General features: G+C 44.1%; 1 protein-coding gene across 1 annotated transcript in view; it reads left to right on the top strand.

Moving 5' to 3' along the window:
* The window catches only part of CCDC146 (coiled-coil domain containing 146), a 139057-nt gene that overhangs the window by 67891 nt on the left and 45804 nt on the right, over nt 1-25362 (top strand). Inside the window, exons 5-15 of the mRNA XM_087722275.1 lie at nt 1174-1231; nt 4119-4295; nt 6890-6963; nt 8130-8357; nt 10991-11177; nt 11761-11856; nt 15160-15330; nt 20208-20296; nt 20418-20582; nt 21605-21829; nt 24223-24451. Of these exons, the coding sequence (XP_087578401.1) occupies nt 1174-1231; nt 4119-4295; nt 6890-6963; nt 8130-8357; nt 10991-11177; nt 11761-11856; nt 15160-15330; nt 20208-20296; nt 20418-20582; nt 21605-21829; nt 24223-24451 (1699 nt within the window). The remainder of the gene's footprint in view (nt 1-1173; nt 1232-4118; nt 4296-6889; nt 6964-8129; nt 8358-10990; nt 11178-11760; nt 11857-15159; nt 15331-20207; nt 20297-20417; nt 20583-21604; nt 21830-24222; nt 24452-25362) is intronic.

Below are 25362 nucleotides of genomic sequence, written 5' to 3'. Positions count from 1 at the left end.
GGGAAAGGAGGGGAGGAGGAGAGGAGGGGAGGAGGAGAGGGAAGAGGAGGGTGAGGAGAGAGGAAAGGAAGAGAAGAAAGGAGAGAGGAGGAGAGGAGAAGAAGAGGGGAGGGGCGAGGAAGAGAAGAGAGAAGAAAGGAGAGAGGGAGAGGAGGGGAGGAGGAGAGGGGAGAGAGGGAAGAAAAGGGTGAGGAGGGTGAGGAGAGAGGAAAGGAAGAGAAGAAAGGAGAAAGGAGAGAGGAGGAGAGGAGAAGAAGAGGGGAGGGGCGAGGAAGAGAAGAGAGGAGAAAGGAGAGAAGAGAGAGGGAGAAGGGGAGGAGGAGAGGGGAGAGAGGGAAGAAGAGGGTGAGGAGGGTGAGGAGAGAGGAAAGGAAGAGGGGGGAAAGGAGAAAGGAGGAGAGGAAGAGGGGAGGGGCGAGGAAGAGAAGAGAGGAGAAAGGAGAGAGGAGGAGAGGAAGAGGGGAGGGGCAAGGAAGAGAGGAGAGGAGAAAGGGAAGAGGAGGAGGAGAGTGGGGAGAGAGAGGGGAGGGGAGGGGAGAGGAAAAGAGGAGGGGAAGGGAGGAGAGAAAGGGAGAGGAGAGGAAGAGAGAAGGAGGCGGGAGAGAGGGAAGGAGGGGGAGGAGAGGAGAGAAGAGGAGGAGAGAGAAGAGTTCCTATCTGAGCTGGAAATACTGCAAGAGGACAACTATCAGAGGAAGTCAAATTGCTTAATGTCAAAGCCGGGAGCAATATAATCAGCACTTTTATTATCAGTTAATAAGTAATAGAAAATAGGTCAAAACACACCGGAAAGCCCAACAGTGAACTTCAAAAGAAGGACATACAAATCGGGCAACAGTACCAAATTGGCTTAGATTTCAGAAAATAATATTTTGATGTTGGCAGAGCCTGTTGAAAAAAATGCCTTGTCGTTCCTTTCTACACATGGCTAATCCTCAATTTAGGACCACAGTGGAACCCAGAATTTCCTTTGCTCTGCCCACCCGCTTCTGCGTATGAACCAGTAGTAAAAAATAATAGAAACCCACCACTGGAATATGTATATATATTCTTTTGAGAGCGGGCATCAGAATTTCATTTTTTAATGTTTGCTGGTATGTTCACAGAAAAAAAGTGGCAATAAAGGTAATCTTATCTTATACGCTGCCTTTTAATATTATTTATCCCATCTAGTTTACTAGAAGACAAGAAATTAATTGAAAAGGACTATCGCAGAATCCCCAAAGCTTCTGTAAGTAAGTTTCTCACCTTAGACACCTAATTCAATGGGCTGAAAATACAACCTGCAGATTTGGGGGGCCAAATCATGAAATCAGACAAGTCCGTTAAAGTTGTAATCATGTATTTGTTTATCTGGGAACCAACAAAATTTTCACAGGGTAAATAGATGGGCCCAGCATTGTCCTATAAATCTATGAAACGTAACGGTGATTCTGGCAGCCATCCTGTCTCTCCTAATCTTCCTTTTGATAAGCCAGGCAGACCTTCCTGGCTCCCTCAAACCGTGGCACGACATAACCGCGAACGTCAAAAGCGCGCCGACAAAACCGCGGCGCTAAAACCGCGGCGCTAAAACCGTGATGTCAAAAGCGCGCCGACAACAGCGCGCCGACAGAAGCGCGATTTAAGTTAAGGTAAGGTTTAGGGTTAGGTTTAGGGTTAGGGTTAGGGTTAGGGTTATTTTTAGGGTTATGTTACAGCACGCTTCTGTCGACGCGCTGTTGTCGGCGCGCTTCAGCGCTCAATCGTCTCTGCGGTTTTGACGGCGCGGTTTTGTCACCGTGCTTTAGTCACATGCACTTTTGTCGTACGCGCATTTGTGGTGGAACCCCCTCAAACCGTTCATCGTACAATTTAGCAAGGATGGAATGCTGTACTTTTTTTAGCGGTGCTTCCAAAGACAGGCGAGAGGCGCTTTTGTGATGACTGGAAGTGGAAGGAAGGAAGAGATATAGCAAAGAATCCTGTATGGAACATACAGGTCTAGCCGTTGGATTTAGAAATAAAAAGGTTTCCGAAATCTTGGAAACTTGGCTTGGCTAATTTGCAAGCAAATAAAGTCTTGTCCTACCTATAAAGGAGAGTATTTGTAGCTCAGGGTGGAAATGAGGAGTTTGATGCTTTCTGAGATTGGTTGTCTTCTTGAAGATGTTTCATGACCCAAACTAGGAAACATCATCAGTACGGTTCCACCACAAAACCGCGGAGGACAAAATCGCGCTCGACGAAAGCGCGCATTTGACATCATCACAGCGCGACGAAAACATCGCGCTGTGATAGAAAAATGTAAAAATAAAGCGAAAATGTTACCCTAACCCCCCCAAACCTAACCCTAAACCTAACCCTTAACCTAACCCTAAATCTAACCCTAAACGTAACCCTTAACCTAACGCTAAACCTAACGCTAACCCTTAACCTAACGCTAAACGTAACCCTAACGCTCTAAACCTAACCCTAACCCTTAACCTAACCCTAACCCTAACCCTAAACCTAACCCTTACCTTTATGTGAATCGGCTTGCTTTAATTTTATTTTTATTTCAATTTTTAATTTTTTTCGTCGCGCTGTGATGACGTCAAATGCGTGCTTTCGTCGAGCGCAATTTTGTCCTCCGCGGTTTTGACGGGTCACGCATCAGTACTAGTCCTGATAGTGGTACCTATCACTAACATTACCTAGTACCTAGATGTTACCTAGCTTGGCTAAGGAAACATCTGTAAGAAAACAACCAGCTCAGAGATCACTAAGGGCCTCTCAAGTTCTTGTATTCTGTCTGTTCTGTTCTGTATATTCTGTTCTGTTCTGTTCTATTCTATTCATTGTCTATTCTTTTTTTAATTATTTTTTTATTTATTTTTGTTACATAATAAAAATTCTTTTGTGAACAGAGTGTTGTCCAAATACCCCCTTTAATATTCCCACCAAAAGACATAATTCGTTTTACATTATATTTCCATTGTTTCCAATTTTAGCCGTATTACTTTTCTTCTCCTGTTTTCCAATTTCTAGTTTTGAACATGTACAAACAATATAGCTTTTCTTTCTCTTTAAAAATAAACAATTTATCGTTTCTTTCTTTTCCATTTATTTTCCATTAACAATATGAATCTTCAAGTTTCAAATTTCAAGTTTTATATAATCAACACAACAGAATTATTTATCAGCTTTAAGGTTCTTAATGTAATCCGCAGACATTCTAATTAAAACATATTCTTACCTTGTTAACAATCTCTCTTTCTACTAGATCGTATCATTCTACTATTCTCCTATTTCTAAATTTTCTTTTCTCTTTTTCTTTTTATGTGTCTTTTATCTTTTCTTCTGTATTTTCCCTCTCACTTTTCGATAGGTTTTTTGAGTATCTCTCCCCCAAGTTTCTCTTTCCCATCTCCCTTTATTTCTCTCTATTCTATTCTATTCTATTCTATTCTATTCTATTCTATTCTATTCCTTATTCTATTCCCTATTCCCTATTCTATTCTATTCTATTCTATTCTACTCTATTCTATTCCATTTCACTCCACTCCACTCCACTCTCTATTCTACTCTACTCTATTCCATTCCACTCCACTCCCTATTCTATTCTATTCTATTCTATTCTATTCTATTCTATTCTATTCTATTCTATTCCACTCCACTCCACTCCACTCCACTCCACTCTCTATTCTATTCTATTCTACTCTACTCTACTCTACTCTATTCCACTCCACTCCACTCCCTATTCTATTCTATTCTATTCTATTCTATTCTATTCTATTCTATTCTATTCTATTCTATTCTATTCTATTCTATTCCACTCCACTCCACTCTCTGTTCTGTTCTGTTCTACTCTACTCTACTCTACTCTACTCTACTCTACTCTACTCTACTCTATTCCATTCCACTCCACTCCCTATTCTATTCTATTCTATTCTATTCTATTCTATTCTATTCCACTCCACTCCACTCCACTCCATTCCACTCTCTATTCTATTCTATTCCATTTCATTCCATTCCACTCCACTCCCTATTCTATTCTATTCTATTCCATTCCATTCCATTCCATTCCATTCCATTCCATTCCATTCCATTCCATTCCATTCATACCACGAGTCACTTAATTTCATTTTTTTTTCAAGGATGCGGACAAGAGAATCAAAGCCTTGAGGGACAGTTGCGAAGACCTGCGTAAAGAAACGACGCAGAGAAGGCTAGAAATCAAAAACCTGAAAGACGACCTGTTCATAAGGCATAAGCGTCTCACGAAGGAGCACAAAGAGCTGGAAGAGCTGTTTCGAAAGCAAGAAGAACTAAAGGTAATGGAGGATCACCTGTGTAGCCGCCTACTTATAGGGCTGGGTTTGGATGCCCACCTCCAAGCTGTATAGAAAAAGGCTCACAAGTATTTTGTCGATGGAGATTCTCAGCGCTCCAGGTGGAGTTGTGGGTAAGTTGACCCTAAACAACTGGGTTTTTCTTGCTGGTTTGAAATGTTTCACTGCTCCTCCAAGTAGCTTCTTCAGTCTGAGCAAGGAAGATCAGGATCAAAGGGATGTTGCTAGCGGTTTGCCCCGGTTTGGGCAAACAGGTAATGGAAATTGCGACTGGGTTGCCAAACCGGGAGGGATGGCAGGCTAGTCACGCCCCTGAACCGGTTCCTCGGTTGCCATGGCATCTTTCTTTTGACATTTTTAATGTTCTGCGCATGCTCCAGTGGTGGGTTGCAGGCGGTACGGGCGTACCGGTGCCTGCCTGGAGCACCGGGTACAGTGCTCCGGTGGGCCCACCTGCCCGCCCAAGCTCCTTGCCTGTATTTGAGCTCTTTGGCACTTCCGCATACACGCACAGAGTGCATGGCAACTGTGCGACGCTCCGCCGAGCAGCTGGAGAGTCATAGAGGCTCGCAGAGGCGTCGCAAGAGGTAAAGACGTATGCATGGGCTGCACACATTCATGTGGTGGACGCCAGGCCCCGCTGTAACCGGTACAGTTGCAACAGGATCCGGAACCCACTGCTGGCATGCGCACACCTATTTACAGGCAACTGCGCGCGCACAAGAAGCGAATCGCTCATACAGCAAAGCAGCAGTAACACTGGCAGAAACCCACCCCTGATCAGGACCACTTCACAGGTTCACCGGAGGGGTGTGTGTGCACATTTAATGCTCCTCCTAAGCTAAAGAATTCATTTAGGATGTGATGCAGGAGAAGGCTCCTGTGTGTGGATAGCAAAGGTGACTAAGAAGCAAGTTCTGGATCGCGTAACATCTGACATGTCATTGGAAGGCAAAATCGCGAAACTGCATCTTACTTTGGCCTTGCCATGCAGGGGAATTCGCTGGAGAATGCAAGAGCTGTTATTAGAACAGAGTATTGCAAACTAATTCTGCCAACTGCCAGCTGTTCGATTCTCACCAGGCTCAAGATTGACTCGGTGTCAAGCTGGCCTGACTGAGGCCATTTTGAGACTTCAGTGCGGAGACGCCAGAGAAGAGGGATAGTGAGAGAGGAAATAGAGATAGCTGGGGTGTTGTAGCTAAAACAGAATACTTTCTCATGGGAACCAAGGACATTCCTGCAGGTGCTCGGAAGGAGGCGATTGGAGTCACCTAGCAACTGGACAATATCCTGATTGGACCATGTGACTGATTATCTTGAGAAAGTGACAAGGCTTTCTTTTAATTAGGTGAAAATCGTGGGAATATTCAGAGTGGGTTTTCACCAGCCTGCGCCAATATGACCTATCCAATGAACCTATTCTTTGAGGAAATCTCCAGTCTCAGGGTTTTATTTGTTATGGGTCTGTTACTTGGAACCTTGACATTCAGCCTTCCATCCATCCGAGGTCAGTTAAAAGAGGACTCCAGATTGTTGGGGGCAATAGGCTGACTCTGTAAACTGCTTAAACACAGTGCTTTAAAGCACTGTGAAGCGGTATATACCATGTTTTTGGACTATAAGACGCACCAGAGTATAAGACGCACCATGATTTTGAAGAGGTGAATTTTAAAAAAAAGAGTTTTTGCACTCTGCACACCTCGTTTTGTGCAAAAAAAAAGGGCATACAGAGCTTTGGGAGGCTTGTAGAATGCTGCTGGGGGGGGGGCAAAAACGAGTAAAAACGCCCCATTTTTTTGCTCATTTTTGCCCTCCCTGGCCCCTAGGAGCCCTTTGCAAGCCTCCCAAACCCTCTGCACATCCATTTTTGCAAAGAGGGCGGAGTTTCGGTAGGCCAAAAATGCCGTACTCAGTGTATAAGACGCACCCAGATTTTCACCCTCTTTTTTGAGGGGAAAAGGTGCGTCTTATACTCCGAAAAATATGGTAAGTCTAAGTGCTATTGCTGTAGGAAGAATTAACGGTAAAAGGAAACCAGAGCGCCAAAGAACACAGCAGCCGTCAAAGCTGACACCAGACCAAACGTAGAAAAACTCAAAGAAGTAGCGCAAGATCGTAAGACACAGAGAGGCCTGGCCCATAAAATCACCAAGAGTCAGACTGGACTGAATGGATATCAGCCTCATCATCCTCATCGTCGTAAAGGATTTAGGTATTGTAACATTTACATCCTGACTGACCTCTGCCTATTCACCTAACGAGCCTATTCAAATTAGGTGAGAAGTGAAACCTTTCTGCGGGACATACAATCTATCAGGTCCCGCTAATCAAGTTGCTCGGTTCTGAAGACGCTACTTGGATCAGCGGTGTAACGTTGCGAACCAGAAGAAGAAGACCAATTGCCACAACTCAACTTCCAGGCTCAAACGTATTTCAAAGGGGGGGGGGGGGAAATAATATTCGTTTTCAGGACATTCTCTGATTGTTCCTATCACCCGGCTTGAAGTTAATTCATCCCGAGACATTCTTAAAACGCTTAGTTTCACACCTATTTATTTTCATTTTATCACCAGGATGAACTCGTCCGGCTCCAAGCCATTCCTATTCAGCTCGGAAAGGATATGGAAAAAATAAGCCGCAGAATGCAGTATGTTCCTCTCTTTATTATTATTGTTGGTTGCACAATCAGCTAGAGGTTTAGACTGCATTTGACATTAGTGCATTACTATTATTATTATTATATTGTTATTCCACCTTTTAAAATATAGTTCTGTTCTGTTCTCCTCCTCCTATTCTATTCTATTCTATTCCTACTCTACTCTACTCTACTCTATCGTCTATCGTCTATCCTCTATTCCTTATTTTATTCCCTATTCTATTCCATTCCACTCCTTTCCTTTCCATTCCATTCCATTCTATTTCTATTCTTATTTTTTCTTATCATATTTTCTATTCTATTTTATTCTGTATTCTATATTTTGTTCTATTCTACTCTATATTCTATTTTATTTTATTCTGTTCTATTCTATTCCTTATTCTACTCCCTATTCTATTCTATTCCATTCCATTTTTGAAATAATGAAATAATAAAAGCCAAAAATATCCAGAGCAGATTTTAAGCAGACATTATCTTTTGATATTTTTTATGTCTTTCCAAAGTTCAAATGCAACCTCCCTGCAAAAAAGGAATGCAAAGAGAAAAAACAACAACAAATAAAAAATAAACAAAACCAAAATGTTTACAAAACAAAATATCAAGCATACACATAAAATGCTCTCCCCCAATTGAATGCTGATAAATACATTTCAAAAATAATAACTCCCCCCCCTCTGAAACCGATCCACAATTCATAACCTTCTACATAGGGGTGTCAAACATGCGGCCTGCGGCACAGGTGCATCACGTGCTCGCCATGCCCACCTCCGGTTTAGTGAAGGGGGGAAAAGTTGTGATTTGTCATGTCAGAGTATGAGAGTTCATGACTTGACAGACACATGGTAACAAGGTCAGCCAATGAATAGGCTTGTCAACTGGGTCAGCCAATGAGGGCTGTTTTGGAAACTGAACCAGTATTTTCTGTGTGAGCAACGACGAGACAGCAAGGAGCCTGGGCGTGGCTTAGCTCTTTAGCTCTGAGTCTGTGCTCAAAACTAGCCTGCTGCTCTAAACTGAAACTGAAACTTTCCTCTGCCTGTATTTGCTTGTATTTACTACCACATTGGAAAACCAGCTTTTGGTACTGTACACTTACTTCATGTGTTATATTACACCTTATTCTCACTCATGTCAGCATCTGCCTCTGCTGCTTACAGAGATATAGAGAAGAAGAAAATCGCGCTTCGGGAAGAAGCGCAAGAACTTGTGGATACATCCAAAAAACTGGAGACCAAGTGCACAGAGACCACGATGGAGAAAGAAGATACGATCAAAGAGGTCGAAGGGAAGAAAGCACTGCTCGAGAGCAAAGAGCGAGAATTCAACACTCAGACAAAGGTGCATGAGATGAATAAAGAGAACGAAGGCACCGCCATTTCAGAGAGGTGAGATTTATTAGTCGTGGGCCATTGTGGGTTCTTCCTGTTCCTTAACATTGATATTTTAGCGAATAAAGGTAAATATACGTGTCCCAGGATAGTGTTGCAGGATCCGAGCTTAGTCAGTCATCGAGACCGAAGGTGTTGTGGCCTGTCGGCTGTCAGCCCCTCCAGCAGTCGAATCAGAGGAGGCGGCGGTGTGAGAGTCAGGGTCAGCATCAAGAGAGCTCCGAGGGGGGAAAGAGGAAATGGAGCTGGGAGAGAGAGAGAGAGAGAGGGAGAAGGAGAAGGAGAAGGAGAAGGAGAGGGAGGCGGACCCTGGACTGTCTGTCATCACTCAGATGGAGAGTCAATAGCCCCAGGTCTGGAGGTGGCTGATGAGGAAGAGGAGGAACAGCTGGGTCCAGCCTGATGCGCGGATGCGCAGAATGCAGAGGAGAGGAGAACAGTGGAAATCTGTAGGCCGGTCCTTGGGATGGAAGAGCCACTGCTGCTAGCGAAGCCCCAACATAGCTCTGGGGATAAAAGGCAGGGGGCATAGATGAATAGATGTGGCAGACAACTATTCATCCCCCTTCCAGACAGAGTTGTTAGCCTGCGTTGAGAGAAACCTTTTTGCCACGGCTGCTGGCGCTCCTAATAAAGGAATCATTGATTTAAATGCAGAGGGTTTGTTGTGTGTGGGAAGCTGGGTCAGAATAAAAAAGGTTTATTCTTGCAATTTTCGTCCCCTCAAACCCTAAGTACCTAGTAGGATGGTGATAAATCTGCACTCCTATTGACTGACAAAGGGCCTGTTTCCCATTGTTCAATCATTTCTCTGGCTGTTTTTGTCTCTGCTCAGCCAACAATCATAATAGCTGCGACACTGAATGCATCTCTTTATCTCTTATCATGATTTCGACGTAGCTTTACAAGGTCACCTTAATAATAATCACTACTTACAATCAGTCCTGAGAGGGATTTTTAAGGCAGCTGAAAGAAAAGGTACAGGTGCCAACAGAAGGCTAGCTTAATCCAGAAAAATCCAGTGGAAAGGTAACTATTCAAAATCTCTAGGAGGTCCCATATGGTGGGAAAAAGTGGGAAAGCCCTAATTCAGTTCTCCCTAACACAAACAAAGTACAGATAGTCCTCGACTTACAACAGTTTGTTAAGTGACTGTTCAGTGCCAACGGCACTGAAAAACATGACTTATGACCATTCTTCACACTTACGACCATTGCCACCATCCCCATCCCCTTGGTCAGGTGATCAAAATTTGGATACTTGGCAACTGTTTCATATTTATAAAGGTTGGACTGTCCTGGGATCATATTTTGCGACCTTCTGATGAGCAAAGTCAATGGCGAAGCCGGATTCACTTAACAACCGTGCTACTAACTTAACAACCTCAGTGATTCACTTAATCACTGTGGCAAGAAAGTTTGTAAAATAATTGCCTCGCTTAGCAACCTAAATTTTGGGCTCAATTGTGGTCTTAAGTCAAGTGTCAGGCCTCCAGTCAAATGCCTTTTAGGATTTTTGGGCCGCCACACTCTCTCTTATTTTACTCTGCTGTTTCATTAGTGGGGAATTGGGAGGGGGAATAGCAAGGAGTAGAATGTGTTGTTGTCAAAATAAAACATTCCTTTCTAGAAGCCAGAGGTCATCCTTTGTCTTTGCACCTCTGCACCTGAACGGAACTAGATGGGTGGAAATGCCAGCGTGGCAGAGGAAGATTGGACCATGTGATGGACTTGTGGATGTGGGGGGGGCAAGATCATGAACTTTCAACTGGGTGGAAAACCCAGGAAGCTTTCAGATTCGGGTTTCCCACAGATGTGCCAACATGTCTCTCTTAATAAATTGGAAGTTTGAGGAAAGCTCTGCCTTGGACTCTGATTTAATTCTGGATGATATTTGGAATGCTGACATCAAGGACTACCTGTGGTGTTTTTTTTTAAGTCCTGAGTTTGGACTTCATGTCCGTGATCCATATTCCGTTCTACTTCTCGAAATAATTGGATGGACGGGAAAGATTTGAAACTGATACGACAAAACACCTGAACAAATCACTTAAAAAAAAAACACGAATACTGTAAAGCAAGGGTGTCAAACTGGATTTCTTTGAGGGCTGGATCATCATTATAGTTCTCCGCGAGTTAGCTGGGGGAGATGGTGGTATGGGGTGGGACGGATGCCGCCTGCAGCATCCCGGCAGACAAAACAGGGCACGTGGGGTCTGCGCTCGGTCCCCCTATGCCTTGTTTTCACCCTCCATGATTTTTGTGCCGTTTTTGGGGCCATTTGTTTGGACACTTTTTGATGTTTTTGGGTGTTTGGGGGCCATTTTGGGGCTGTTTTTCAGGCCATTTTCGCCAGCAGAGTCCTGCAGGAAGCCACGGAGGGTGAAAATGAGGCACCGTGGAGCTGCACGCGGTTTGTTATAGCCCTCAGCGGCACCATGGGCCAGCGGCCCTTTGATATTTCCAGGCCGGCCCCATGAGCCGGATCGAAGCGTCCCGCCGGCTGCATCTGGTTTGACACCCCTGCTGCAAAGCCTTCTCTGTAATTATCACTGGTCTGAATCTGAGAGTTTCAATTGTGGCTCCCTTGGTTTTTGTCCTAACAAAAACTCTTCTTCTACTCTCGCACAGGGGCCAGTTAGAAATGAGTTTTCGCAATGTGTCCAATTTGAAACAGAAGCTGCACGATAATCTGAGCCGGATGCAAAGGGAGAAGGAGAAGGACCTCCGAACCTTTAAAAAGATGGAGATGCAGCTTAAAATCGCGCAGGAAAGCCTGATACAAGTTCAGGCGCGTCACGAAAGAATGCGCTTAGAGGTGCGTCCCGGTACATTGGAAGGGCAATGTTGAGTTTTATTATTTTTTCGGTTCTTTGGACCAAATACTGTTAAAAGTGCGGTTGCTAAGAAGAGGGTGACTGAAGGATGTCATGCAATTCGGGAGAACCGGTAGTTAAAAAATGCTTTAAAAAGTAAAAAAAAAAGTTGGCCACGCCCACCAGTCACATGACACTACCGCCAAGCCACGCCCACCAACCAAGAGGGGGAAAATTTGAATTTCACCCCTGCCTTAATCACTGTGGCAAGAAAGGTTGCAAAATGCGGCAAAACTCATTTTTGAACAACTGTCTCGCTTGGCGGCATAAATTTTGGGGCTCAGTTGTGGTCGTAAGTGGAGAACTAGCTGTACTTCAGTTGCTGGTCATAAGTGGAGAACTAGCTGTACTTCAATTGCTGGTCATAAGTGGAGAACTAGCTGTACTTCAATTGATGGTTTCTGGTTCTTTTTTTCTTTTTTTAAGAAAAAGATTAGGCTCAAACATGAATAAGTCATTGGTTATATTAAAATAACTCACTTGCTTTTCTGTACCTAACCATATTTTTTCCCCTCCCTTGTACAGATTGATTCCGTCCCTAAAGAGGATGGGGCAATATTAGAGAGGCGAAGGGAGCTTCAGAGAGAAGTGGAAATAGCTAAGCGAAATCTGACTCAAGAGGTAATGGGACAGTTGTGTTTTTTATTCATTTGCCCAGCCCGCCAAAATCTTTCATTGCATGCCGCTCTCCCTACGCGTTCGCCGAGATACTAAACAACAGAAATGTTATTTCTTGTAAGAAGAAGAAGAATTATTATCTTCAGGGAAACAGAAATGTTACTACTACTTCTTTTTTAAAAAAATTCTCCTCAGGAAACCCAGTGTCGCATATTCATGCTGTTTGTATTTCAAGTAGTCAGAAAATTTTATGTAGAGATCATATTTATTTATTCCTAACTGATCACCTGGCATTGCCCTGGTATTTATTTATCCTAATCCTTGTATTAGACAGGATTTCTAAGGTTGGATTTTCCCCCTTGGGGAGTACTGTGAAGCTGTTACCGTGGCAACTCTCCTGCGCTATACAGTAGAAACCATTTTACGGCAGTACGTTAGAAGCCATTTTAAGGCACAACAGGCTATATCTTAACAGAACAACCCCACCCCACCCAGAGGGGTGTTAGAGATGTCTTATCTCCACAGTATTTGTTTCCAGAGAGTAAGTCATCTGTGTACCAAGTATGGTTGAAGTTGCTGGAGGTGTTCCAGAGTTATGCTGGAACACACACACACACACACACACACGCAGACACACATTTATAAATATATATAGATTTTGACTTTGTTTAGCTTCCTGTCTCATGTTTGTGATTGTGGGCAGCTCAGCGAACAAGACAACTGAGCGAAAGCCTCAGGAAACCATGTACAAATATCCAGAATAAAAAAACCCTTTAAAAGCAGATTACAAAACCAAATTAAAACCATAATTATACAGAGGGTCACTAATGGTTAGTGGAACAAGAAGGGGCAAGCAAAGAACATGCTGACATCATCACACACATGTCATCATTGTCTTCCTGTCTCTCCCTGTGGAATAGATACACTGTGCTTGCAAAAGAGGGAAAAAATTAGCTGCTTAGTGTAGTGACTCCGAGAGGGATTTCAGCTTAATCACTTATAAGTAATATCTTCATTAATTTCCTTTAGGCCAGCATTGCATGTATCTATTCTTTATTCTTTCTCTCTACTCCCCTCTCACATCCATCCATTCACCTATCTGTCGGTCTGTCTGTCTTCTATCTATTTATCTATCATGTCAACTATTTGTCAATCTCCCTCCCTCCCTCCCACCATCCATCCATCCATATATCAACCATTGTCTGTCTGTCTGTCCATCCATCCGTCTGTCTATCATCTATCTCTGCCCACAATATTTCTATTAGTCATCTTCATCCATCTATCCATCCATCCCTCCATCCATCTATATCTATCATCTATCTCTACCCACTATCTATATCTCTATCAGTCATCTATCTATCTATCTATCTATCTATCTATCTATCTATCTATCTATCTATCTATCTATCTATCTATCTATCTACCTACCTACCTACCTACCTACCTACCTACCTATCTATCTATCATCTATCTATGTATCTATCATCTATCTATCTATCTATCTATCTATCTATCTATCTATCTATCTATCTATCTATCTATCTATCTATCATCTATCTATCTATCTATCTATCTATCTATCATCATCATCCATCCATCCATCCATCCATCCATCCATCCACCCACCCACCCACCTACCTACCTACCTACCTACCACTTGTCTATCGTCTGTCTGTCTGTCTGTCTGTCTGTCTGTCTGTCTGTCTGTCTGTCTGTCTGTCTATCTATCTATCTATCTATCTATCTATCTATCTATCATCCATTCATCCATTCATCCATTCATCGATCTATCCATCCAGTGATGTTTGTTAGGAAAAATCCAAGGGAAGGACTATTATGAAAGTGATTTCAAGGTCCTTAGGCCATGGAGGATGTAGACAGAAATCTTTCAGTTATTGTTTCTTACCCCTTTTCCATTCGCTGCATGGCCACTTTGAATGGGCTTTTGTGTCCTTTTGTTCCTTTCTCCCCTGTCTGCCGGGCTGTTCTCCAGTCCTTGCCGTACTCTCTGGCAGGGAAGAAAGCTGGAGGGGGAAGGCACCCTGCTTGGCAGGTTTCCAGGTTTCCTCTCTGATTTTCAGGCGGTAGCTTTCCATGGAATTGTTTGGTCTGCATCTTTCTCTCAATTTCATCCCTTTCTTTCATCGGGGATACCATATTTCCATTCTGCTTAGTATAATCATTTGGGCACCAGGTATGGTGTAGAAATATTGGTAATACGGTTAAAATATTGGGGTAGCGGTGGGGGAACCCATGTTCTAATCCATGCTCAGTTTTGTGGGGATCTATCAATCTCAAGTTCAGCTCAGCTCATAGTGTTGTTGTTGTTGTTGTTGTTATTGTTGTGTGGATACAATGGGAGGTTGGGATGCTATGTACAGATTTATACCTTAGGGTATAAAACTAACAAACATGTTTGGGCCATCTGAATGGAAACAACTAGCCTTTAGCAAGCACTGTACCTTGCTATTTCAAATTTCTCCATTGCTCCAATTCAGAAAGTCAATCCCCCTCCCTTACATTGAGTCAGGGTTGACTCAGCCGTCCATCCTTCCGAGGTGGGTAAAATGAGGACCCAGATTGTTGTTGGGGGCAATATGCTGACTCTGTAAACCGCTTAGAGAGGGCTGAAAGCCCTATGAAGCAGTATATAAGTCTAACTGCTATTACATTGTTTATTCCAGCCTCAGCACCACTTTTTATTTTTGTAGTTACGCTAGTTGATAACCTGGTGTTGCCCAGATATTTATTTATAAGGGGGAAATGTCCGGACCAAATGTAATTTCTATTGTTGGATTTTCCCCCTTACTAGAGGTGAGGTACTGTGAAGCTATTACCATGGCAATTCCACTGCGCTGCACAGTAGAAGCCATTTTATGGCAGTACAATAGAGCCATTTGAAGGCACAACAGGCTGTATCTACAGAACACACACCCCAAAGGGTGTTAGGGGTATCTTACCCCCACAGTATTTGTTTCCAGAGAATAAGTCATCTGTGTACCAATTTTGGTTGAAAGTGCTTGAGGCGTTCCAGAGTTTTGCTGGAACATATATATATATATTGTTGACATGAAGGGTCCTTGGTGTTCTCTGAACTTGACAGTTTTCTTGCAGACCTTTCATGAGCAAAGTAGGTAATATCATCACTGTTGACGATACCTATTTTGGGTCATAAAACATCTAAGAAAACACCCAAACTCAGAGAGCACCAAGGACTCCACTGTTCAGCGCCCGAGGCCCAGATCTTCTCTTCTATAGATAGCAAAATCCCATTCTGGGATTGTCCTCTTGACATTTTCTCCCTAGAAAGCATCCACCGAATCCGAAGTGCGGCTTCTTGAACAGTGCATCGCTGAGGAAGAACAAGTCGTTGGGGCGCAGGAGCATTACAGGGAAGAGTTGAATAACTTGATCCGTATGACCCAGCTCAAGGCGGACGAGAGGGAACAAAAATCGAAGGATTTCTTGAAAGCTCAGGTGAGGAAACTCCAACAGGCATCTAACTTGGTCCTTCTATCTTGGGGTCACTTGGACTTTCCATGCCTCTACATCAGGGGTATCAAACTGGATTTCTTTGAGGGCCGGATCAGCATTGCAATTCTCTGTGGGCCAGCCAGAGGGGGGGGCGGAGTGGGGGGACAAGGGACGGACATCTCCTGCAGTACTCATCCGGCCAAAACGGGGTGCAGGATGGCTGCGTGAGCCCTCCCCCCTGCACCTCATTTTCATCCTGGCCTGGGCGCGATTTGGCTAGCAAAGTGGCCGTTCAGGCTGAAAACGGAGCAACGGGGGGGGGAGCTCACGCGGCCTCCCCATGCCCTATTTTGGCTGCCAGAGCCACCGCGGGCCGGACCTTTGCTATTTCCAGGCACTCCCGGGCCAGATCCAGTCTGTGGGCCTCGAGTTTGACACCCCTGCTCTACATCTACATTGGCATCCTTCAGTCTCAAAAGATTATAATATCATGCTCTGGAAAGAGGTCAAAGCTGGAGTGTCCTCTCCAGAGCACAAGGCCTGGGTAGATTAATATGGAGGATAGGCTGTTACCCAAGCAGCAGATCCCCCCTCTCCACATTACTGAATTAGTCCAACGGAATGGCAGAAGCCGATAAGATTGGTTCCAGCTGCATCACAGGAGTTACCAGAACGTGGTTGCACGCAGTCACGAACTGCTTCCGGGACTCCGGCTGTGGATTTTGCCTCGAGGTTGACTCCCGAAGCCTTTTCCAGTAGTGGATAGAGCCACAAGGCAGTGGAGGTTGGTGATCAGAGTTTCCCTTCAATGGTTCTGCTGCTTTATCTGCCATTGGGGCGTAGAGACAGTGGTGGGTTTCAAAAATTGTTCGAACCTACTCTGTGGGTGTGGCCTCCTTTGTGGGAGTGGCTTGCCACCCATGTGACCGGATGGGAGTGGCTTGCCGCCCATGTGACCGGATATGAAGATGCCGACGACACTTGTCAGAACCACCTTAAATTACCTCACACACAGCACTGGCCTGCATAAGAATAGGATGTAAACTTGTTTTCTAAAAGGCATCTTTGGTTTGCGTTAAAACAACTTCAACACACGCAATGTTCTGATTGCACCACAAACGCAGTAGTCATCCTTACCTTTCACAGAGGCCCTGAGTTTTATAAATATGAGCATGATAGTGTAGAATAATCATATCCAAGGACCAGTGGTGGGTTTCAAAAAATCTTGGAACCTCTTCTGTAGGTGTGGCCTGCTTTCCGGGTCCACTGGTGGAACCTCTTCTAACCGGTTCGGTAGATTTGACGAACCGGTTCTACTGAATAGGTGCGAACAGGTAGGAACCCACCTCTGCGTAGAGACCTCCTCTGCCTTCAAAACCGTTGACCGTCTATCAACCTCTGCTCTATAGAGTAGATTTTTGACTCCTTCACAATTTCTTCCCCATTCGTTTTCATCACTGAAACCATGCTGCCGGCCTCTGTCAAATCTGGGCCAATGGCAAGGCTAAACTTATATGTAATATCATTGTTCTTCTTCCTCTACTGCATTCACTTGCCACGGGGAATCACCAGAATTAGGACTGCTAACGGGATGCTAGGTAAGTCATTTATTTTTCTGTTAGGTCTACCTGTGTTAGCTTCGTTAAGCCCATCATTTCTTTTGAGAGGAGAATAGAGATACCAGGCCTCTCCGGACTTTTTATTAAAAAAGTTTTTATTTTTAGACAGACAAACAAGACATAAAACATAAAACCATCTTCCATTACATACAGTATGTCGATTGGTTACAAGGGTTTTGTGCATCCTTTCCATAGTCATCCCTTATAATTTATGTGAAATCACATATTATCAAATCAAATATGTTTATATACATTATTATCGTTATACCTCATTTGTTTGACTATCACTATTATTCCTTCGTTTTCAACGAGATATACTAAATATTGGGATCGTTTATGTTATAACAATCCATTGCATCATCTTCAAGCTATCCAATGATAATATATCTTGATGTTATATCCAATATCTTTCTATTATTCTTGTATTGATAGCATTCTCTAGTATCTTTCATTTCCATGTTTTTGTAATCTGGGGGATGATCATTCTGACTTACCACCAGAGGTGTCTTGCACATAATTTTACCATCAGTTCGCTACGCACTGAAAAAGTGCGTGTGCGCCTTCCGCGTCTGCGCTTTGCTCACGCACGTGGCTTGCACGCATGTGCGCGACTTAGAAAATGTTTCGTTTCGTTTCGTTTATTGGTTTTGTATGCCGCCCACTCCCGGAGGACTCCGGGCGGCTCACAATGAAACGGGGGAGGGGATAAATAAGACAAAACAAACAATATTAAAATGCACAATAGTCACAAATGAGGCGGGGCTGGATACTTCAACAGCCCCCAGCCTGCCGGAACAGCCAGGACTTGGTAGCTTTACGGAAGGCCAGGAGGGTGGTAAGGGTCCGGATCTTCACGGGGAGCTCGTTCCAGAGGGCCGGAGCAGCAACAGAGAAGGCTCTCCCCCGGGGGGTTGCCAGCCGACATTGGCTGGCAGATGGAACCCGGAGAAGGCCGAGCCTGTGTGATCGAATCGGTCTTTGGGAGGTAATTGGCAGGAGGCGGTCTCTCAGATACCCAGGTCCAATACCATGAAGGGCTTTATAAGTGACGACTAGCACCTTGAAGTGAGTCCGGAGACCAATGGGCAGCCAGTGCAGCTCGCGGAGGAGAGGTGTAACGTGGGTGTACCTGGGTGCACCCACAATCGCTCGTGTGGCTGCATTCTGGACTAGCTGAAGTCTTCGAAATGTGGCTAAATAGGATGGCATAGCAGTGGGGCGGGTGGTCAGCTCACCATTACCGATTTGCTCAAACCGATCCGAATCGGCTGAATACCACCACTGCTTACAATACAGAATAGAATTCTTGATTGGCCAAGTGTGATTGGACACACAAGGAATTGATCCCCGGGATCATGTGATTCCTTTTTGCCATCTTCTGAAGAGCCAAAGCAATGGGGGAAAGCCACCGTGTCACTAATGTAACGACAGCCACAATTTGCTTAACAACTGGGGCAAGAAAGGTCGTAAAATGAGGCAAAGCTCACTTCACAAATGTCCCACTTAACAACATAAATCTTGGTCTCAGTTGCGGTCGTAAGTCGAGGACTCCCTGTAGAGTCTTTCGGGTTACATTTGCCTCCCTGTCTCAGTAGTGCGAAATGCAAACACGTTGGAGCTTCGTTTAACCCGTCGTCATGCTTTGCTGATAATCTAGCTCCATTTTTGTTTCTGAGAATAAAGGTAAAGGTTCCCCTTGCACGTATGTGCTAGTCGTTCCCGACTCTAGGGGGCAGTGCTCATCTCCGTTTCAAAGCCGAAGAGCCAGCGTTGTCCAAAGATGTCTCCGTGGTCACGTGGTTGATATGACTTAAACACCGAAGGCGCACGGAACGCTGTTACCTTCCCATCAAAGGTGGTCCTTATTTTTCTACTTGAGATTCCACGTGCTTTTGAACTGCCAGATTGGCAGAAACTGGGACAAGTCACGGGAGCTCGCTCCATTACGCGGCGCTAGGGTTTTGAACCGTCGAACTGCCGATCTTAGCCACTGCGCCACCGCATCCCTGTCAGTTTCTGAGAATACCGCATTCTATTTTTGAACTACAGAATGATACTCTTGAGTAAGCTTTACCTCCTTGAACTTTAGAAAGGACCTTGCAATTCTTTTCTTTTTTTTAATTTTTTAATTTTATCAATTTCATATATACATTCACAATTATATGATCTCATAACTGTTATTAATAATATTTATTTATAACAATTTTTTCCCTACAGTTGACAATATACTTGAAAATTGCTTTCTTACCATCCCATAGATCCATCTTATCTTACAACGGTCCTACTTCTTCTTCCCTCCCTCCCTCTTTCCTTCCCTCGTTTCTTCTCTCCTACTCTCCTTCCTTCCCTCCTTCCTTCCCCCTTCTCTCCTTCCCTCCTTCCTTCCCTCCTTCCTTCCCTCCTTTCTTCTCTCCTTCTCTCCTTCCTTTCCCCCTTCCTTTCCTCCTTCCTTCCCCCCTTCCTTCTCTCCTACATTCCCTCCTTCCTTCCCTCCTTTCTTCTCTCCTTCCTTCCCTCCTTTCTTCTCTCCTTCTCTCCTTCCTTCCCTCCTTCCTTCCCTCCTTTCTTCTCTCCTTCTCTCCTTTCTTTCCCCCTTCCTTTCCTCCTTCCTTCCCCCCTTCCTTCTCTCCTACATTCCCTCCTTCCTTCCCTCCTTTCTTCTCTCCTTCCTTCCCTCCTTGCTTCCCTCCCTCCTTCCCTCCCTCCTTCCTACCCCCCTTTCTTCTCTTTCTTCTCTCCTTCCTTTCCCCCTTCCTTTCCTCCTTCCTTCCCCCCTTCCTTCTCTCCTACATTCCCTCCTTCCTTCCCTCCTTTCTTCTCTCCTTCCTTCCCTCCTTGCTTCCCTCCCTCCTTCCCTCCCTCCTTCCTACCCCCCTTTCTTCTCTCCTTCCTTTCCCCCTTCCTTTCCTCCTTCCTTCCCCCCTTCCTTCTCTCCTACATTCCCTCCTTCCTTCCCTTTCTTCTCTCCTTCCTTCCCTCCTTGCTTCCCTCCCTCCTTCCCTCCCTCCTTCCTACCCCCCTTTCTTCTTTTTCTTCTCTCCTTCCTTTCCCCCTTCCTTTCCCCCTTCCTTCCCCCCTTCCTTCTCTCCTACATTCCCTCCTTCCTTCCCTCCTTTCTTCTCTCCTTCCTTCCCTCCTTGCTTCCCTCCCTCCTTCCCTCCCTCCTTCCTACCCCCCTTTCTTCTCTTTCTTCTCTCCTTCCTTCCTTGACCTTGCAATTCTAACCATTCCCCAATATCCACTGATATTCGTCTTTTGCAGATGCGTCTGAACAACATCATTGCAGAAATAAAAACCAAAAACTTTGAAATCAGGGAGCATACCAAGAAACAGAGAGAAATCCAGAGACAGTAAGAGCACTATTCCCATGGGGTTTTTGCTGGCATAACGTTGACCCACCACCCAAAAAAAGAAAGTTGATGCATCAACATTTTCCTTAAAATATATTTTTTTGGGGGGGCGGTGTTTCAGGATGAAAGAATTTGCCAAACTGTACGACGTCGTGCGGCACGAGAGAAACAAGTTGGTGAGCCTTGTACACTGCGCTCGGCAGAAAACAAATGAAATGAAAGACAAAGTCAAAATGCTGGATAATGAGATGGAAATCTTAAGGAACAATGCCGTAATTAAAGAGAGGTGAGTATCCAGGTAAACAATTCGCCTGAAAAATAATTTTAGAATAGAATAGAATAGTCCAACCTTTTCTTAAAAACTTCCAGTATTGGAGCATTCGCAACTTCTGGAGGCAAGTTGTTCCACTGATTAACTTTCTCACTGATAGGAATTTTGTTCCTTAATTCTAGGTTGCTTCTCTTCTTGATTACTTTCCATCCATTGCTTCTGGTCCTGCCCTCGGGTGCTTTGGAGAATAGCTTGACCCCTTCTTCTTTGTGGCAACCCCTGAGATATGGGAATCATACCATTTTCTTGATTTCATTTAGAAATCAGGGTGGTTTTTTTAAAAAAAAATTAGGATGCTTTTCTTTTTGATAATTGCCTCTCAATTGTACTCTTTACCCTTTAAACCTTTTATTTGATTATAGAATAAAATACAAAAATACAGAAGAAAATGGGAGGACAACAGTGGAGAGAGGAAGGGGAAAGATAAGTGGGGAGGGGCTGAGGGGGAAATGGCATTGACTTCTCACTCCTTCTGTTGCAGTAGCATAAAGCAGGTTATAAAATGCAGTCAATTTATTCTCTATATCTATATCTATCTATCTATCTATCTATCTATCTATCTATCTATCTATCTATCATCTATCTATCTATCTATCTATCTATCTATCTATCTATCTATCTATCTATCTATGTACCTACCTACCTACCTACCTACCTACCTACCTACCTACCTACCTACCTACCTACCTACACCCCTAACACCCCTCGGGGTGTGTGTTCTGTTAAGATACAGCCTGTTGTGCCTTAAGATGGCTTCTACTGTACTGCATTAAAATAGCTTCTACTGTACAGCTCAGTGGATTTGCCATGGTAATGACTTCACAGTACTCCACAAGAGGGCTCCCTCTGGTAAGGGGGAAAATCCAGCATTAGAAATTAGACTGCAGGCAACCGGCAGTCAGCAGAATTAGCCTGCAGTAATGCATTCTAACCACTGGGGTGCCACCCCGCCCTTTTATGTTTTTCCCTGCCTTTAGAAAACTGCAGAAATATCAGATGAAGTATTCCAACAACGTTGCGATCAAGGACAGCATTCAGAGCGATGTCTGCAAGGTTTATCAGACCGTCCAGGAAATGAAGGAGAAACGGGAGCAGCAGCTGATGGACGTCGAACGGCTGACCAACACGCTCACCCGGATCGAGGAGGAAATGGTCCAGTTGCGTAAGACATACGAGAAGGCTGTCCAGCGGCGAAATGAAAGGTATGGAGACGGGCCCTTGAATGCCTTCGTTGGCAGAGTTATACAGGGAGTCAATTTGTTTGGAGGTGGAACAAAAACGGAGAACAATAAAATAGCAGCCGTTCTATTTTTAATTATTTTGATTCCCAAAACCGGATTGATATTTTACCCCAATGATGGCGAACCTTTTCAGCATTGAGTGCCCAAAACGGAAGGTCCGTGCATGTGTGCGCCAGAATGCCGGAAATGCAAAGACCAGCTGGCCGGCATGTGCATGCCTGTTTTTTGGGCATTTTTTGGGCATTTTCAGGCCATTTTCTGGGCCGTTTTTCAATTCTTTCCATGGCCGTTTTGGGCCATTTTCAGCTTGTTTTTTCAGGCCATTTTCAGGCCATTTTTTCAGACCATTTTGAGGCTATTTTCAGAGTTTTTCAGACTGCATTTTAAACATTTTCATGGCCGTTTTGGGTTGTTTTCAGCCTGTTTTTCAGGCCATTTTCAGTGCATTTTTCAGCCTGCTTTTTAATCGTTTCCATGGCTGTTTTGAGCCATTTTCAGCCTGTTTTTCAGGCCATTTTTGGGCTGTTTTTTCAGGCCATTTTGAGGCTATTTTCAGACCGTTTTTTAATCATTTCCATAGCCGTTTTGTGCCATTTTCAGCCTTTCAGGCCATTTTTGGGCTATTTTCAGGCCGTTTTTAGGCCATTTTTCGGGCCATTTTCAGGCTGTTTTCCAGAGCTCCTGTGCCCGCAAAGACCAGCAGCCAGCGTCCATGTGCGCACCAGAAAGCAGAAGAGCAGCAGGCGATGGTGCGCGTGCCCACAGAGTTGACTCTGCATGCGACCTCTGGCACGCGAGCCATAGGTTTCCCATCACGGTTCTATCCGATGCCCTGAAATTACTCTTGAATATACAAAATTTAAAGGAAGAGAAAACAATACTTTTTAATTAAAACATCTTTGATTTTACTGGCAATAAATGTAATGTTAAGGCAGGTTGTCCTCGACTAACGACCACAATATTTCTGTTGCTAAGCTAAGCGAAACGTTTCTTAAGTGAGCTTTGCTCCATTTTACGACCTTTCCTGCCACTGAATCACTGTAGGTGCTACTGTACATTAGCAACATGGCTGCTAAGTGAATCCGGTGACTTGTGAGAAGGTTGCAAAAGGGGATCACATCCCCAGGGGACACTGCGGCCGTCATAACTATGAGTCAGTTGCCCACTGTCTGAAATTTGATCATGTGATCACGGGGATAGCACAATGGTCGTAAGTGTGGAAAATGGTTATGTCGCTTTGTTTCAGTGCCGTTGTAACTTCAAATAGTCACTAAATAAACTCTTATTAGTTGAGGACCACCTGTACAGAAAATGTAGCTTAATAAGTATCATCCTTGTCCTTTGTTAATTTGACTAAGTTTTGAAGATGAACATAGATGGGTTAATTTCCAAATAAGCTTTTGTAAGAGTCCACCGTTGAAATCATTTCTGGATGGTGTGACTGCACTATAATATAATCTGCATAACTCCGTGGCATTAATGCTGAATGATTTATTTGATTGATTTATTCGAGTTTTATCCCATCTTTATTATTTGAGAAGCAAACGTTTACTTTTAGTAATTTGCCTTTAAAAGACTAATAAAGAGTGTGCTTTTACGTGTGTTTGAAGTAGTCACTTCTGTGACTCTTCTTAAAAATAGGAATTGATTTCTAAGCAATAGGGAATTATATTTTAATGGACAATTTGTTCAGAGATTGAATGAAAAACTAACAAAGAACCAAAAATATTAGTCATGCTGTTTTAAATTATTTCGACTCCCAAAATACAGCTGATATTCTAGCCGACGCCCAGAAATTATTCTTGAATATACAAAACATAAAGGAAGAGAAAATAACACCTTTTAATTAAAATATTTTCGATTTTACTGACAATAAATGTACTGTTAATCCAGATAGTCCTTCACTAATGTCCAAAATTGAGCCCCAAATTTCAGTCGTTAAGTGAGACATTTGTTAAGTGAATTTTGCCCCATTTTAACAACATTTCTTGCCACAGTTGTTAAGCGAATCACTGCAGCTGTTAAATTAGTAATCTGACTGTTAAGTGAATCTGACTTCCCCATTGACTTTGCTTGTCAGAATGTCGCAAAAGGAGATCACATGACTCCGGGACGCTGCAACCGTCATAAATATGAGTCAGTTGCCAAGCATTTCAATTTTGATCTCATGTGACTGTGGGGATGCTGCAAAGGTTGTAACTGTGAAATCACTTTTTTTTTAGTGCCGTTGTAACTTTGAACAGTCACTAAATGAACGTCTGTAAGTCAAGGACTGCCTGTATTCCGCTTGACGTGAAGCTTACAGGGAATCAGAACTTTTCTAATGTACTTTTACCGTCCTTCCTTCATTACAGTGGCGTTCAGCTCATTGAGCGCGAAGAAGAAGTCTGCATTTTTTACGAAAAAATCAACATTCAGGAAATGATGAGCCGAAACGGCGACATTGAGATCAATGTGATGGATGAGAAGATACGCTATCTAAAACTGAAGATGATCGAGAAAAAGAGGCAGATTGAATTGTCCGTCAAAATGTTGCCCACCAAGAGGACGCTTGATGCCGATTTGGTGGTCCTCCAAATTCAGGTATGGAAGTGAAGGCGCATTTTCCCGCATGGGACTTTTGTTTCAAATGTTAAGACGATAAGCTAGAATTTCTCCCTCCGATAACCGGGTGGGAAGCTTCTTCCTCTGCAGAGTTAGCGTTCAGAATGAACCTGGCCTCCTTCCTGCCTCATCATTTCTGGAGAAACGAGGACGTTATATATCAGGAGTGGGTTGCTGCCGGCATTACCGCCGTTATGGTGCGGGCGCACTTTTTGCCCATAAATAGATCTGCGTATGCGCAAAATGTTAAAAAATGGGGAAAAAACATTACATTTGTGCAATGAAAATCATTCTGTGCATACGCAGCATGGAGAATCAAGATGGCGCCGCCGTAGGAGAACTGGTTCAGGGGCGTGGCAGACCTGGGTTGTTGCCGGTTCCAGTGACCCAGACCGCAAAACCACTACAGGTTTGGCCGAACTGGTCCGAACCAATAGGAACCCACCACTACTTTATACCAACCAATCATTCTTCTCCTTTGAAGCCATCTTCTTAGGCTTCTTTTAGAGTAGGGGCTGTTTAAATCTGGTCTATGGGGCCGGCCTGGAAATATCAAAGGACTAGCCCGCAGTGCCTCTGCCGGCTAAAACGAGCCACACACGGTCCCTGCTTGGCCCGTTTTTGGCCTCCCCAGTCTCCAGCAGCACTCTGCCAGTGTGGCCTCCAGGCAGCCCATTTTTGGCTGGCAGAGTGTTGCTAGAAGCCAGGGAGGCTGAAAACGGGTTGTGTGCGGCCCGTTTTTGGCCGGTATAGTGCTGCTGGAGGCCGGGGAGGGCAAAAACGAGGTGCAGAACTCTGCGCATGACACCCCCATGTCCTGTTTTGGTCGGCAGGATGCTGTAGGAGGTGTCTGTCCCATTTCCCCCCTTCCTGCTCCTCTCTCCACCCGC

Source organism: Thamnophis sirtalis, unplaced genomic scaffold, assembly GCF_051295495.1.
Source record: "Thamnophis sirtalis isolate CommonGarterSnake01/CBP01778 unplaced genomic scaffold, rThaSir2_p1.2 scaffold_9, whole genome shotgun sequence".
Taxonomy (NCBI): Eukaryota; Metazoa; Chordata; class Lepidosauria; order Squamata; family Natricidae; genus Thamnophis; species Thamnophis sirtalis.
The sequence above is the reverse complement of the archived record's forward strand: the minus strand, read 5'-3'. Positions and strand labels throughout refer to the sequence as shown.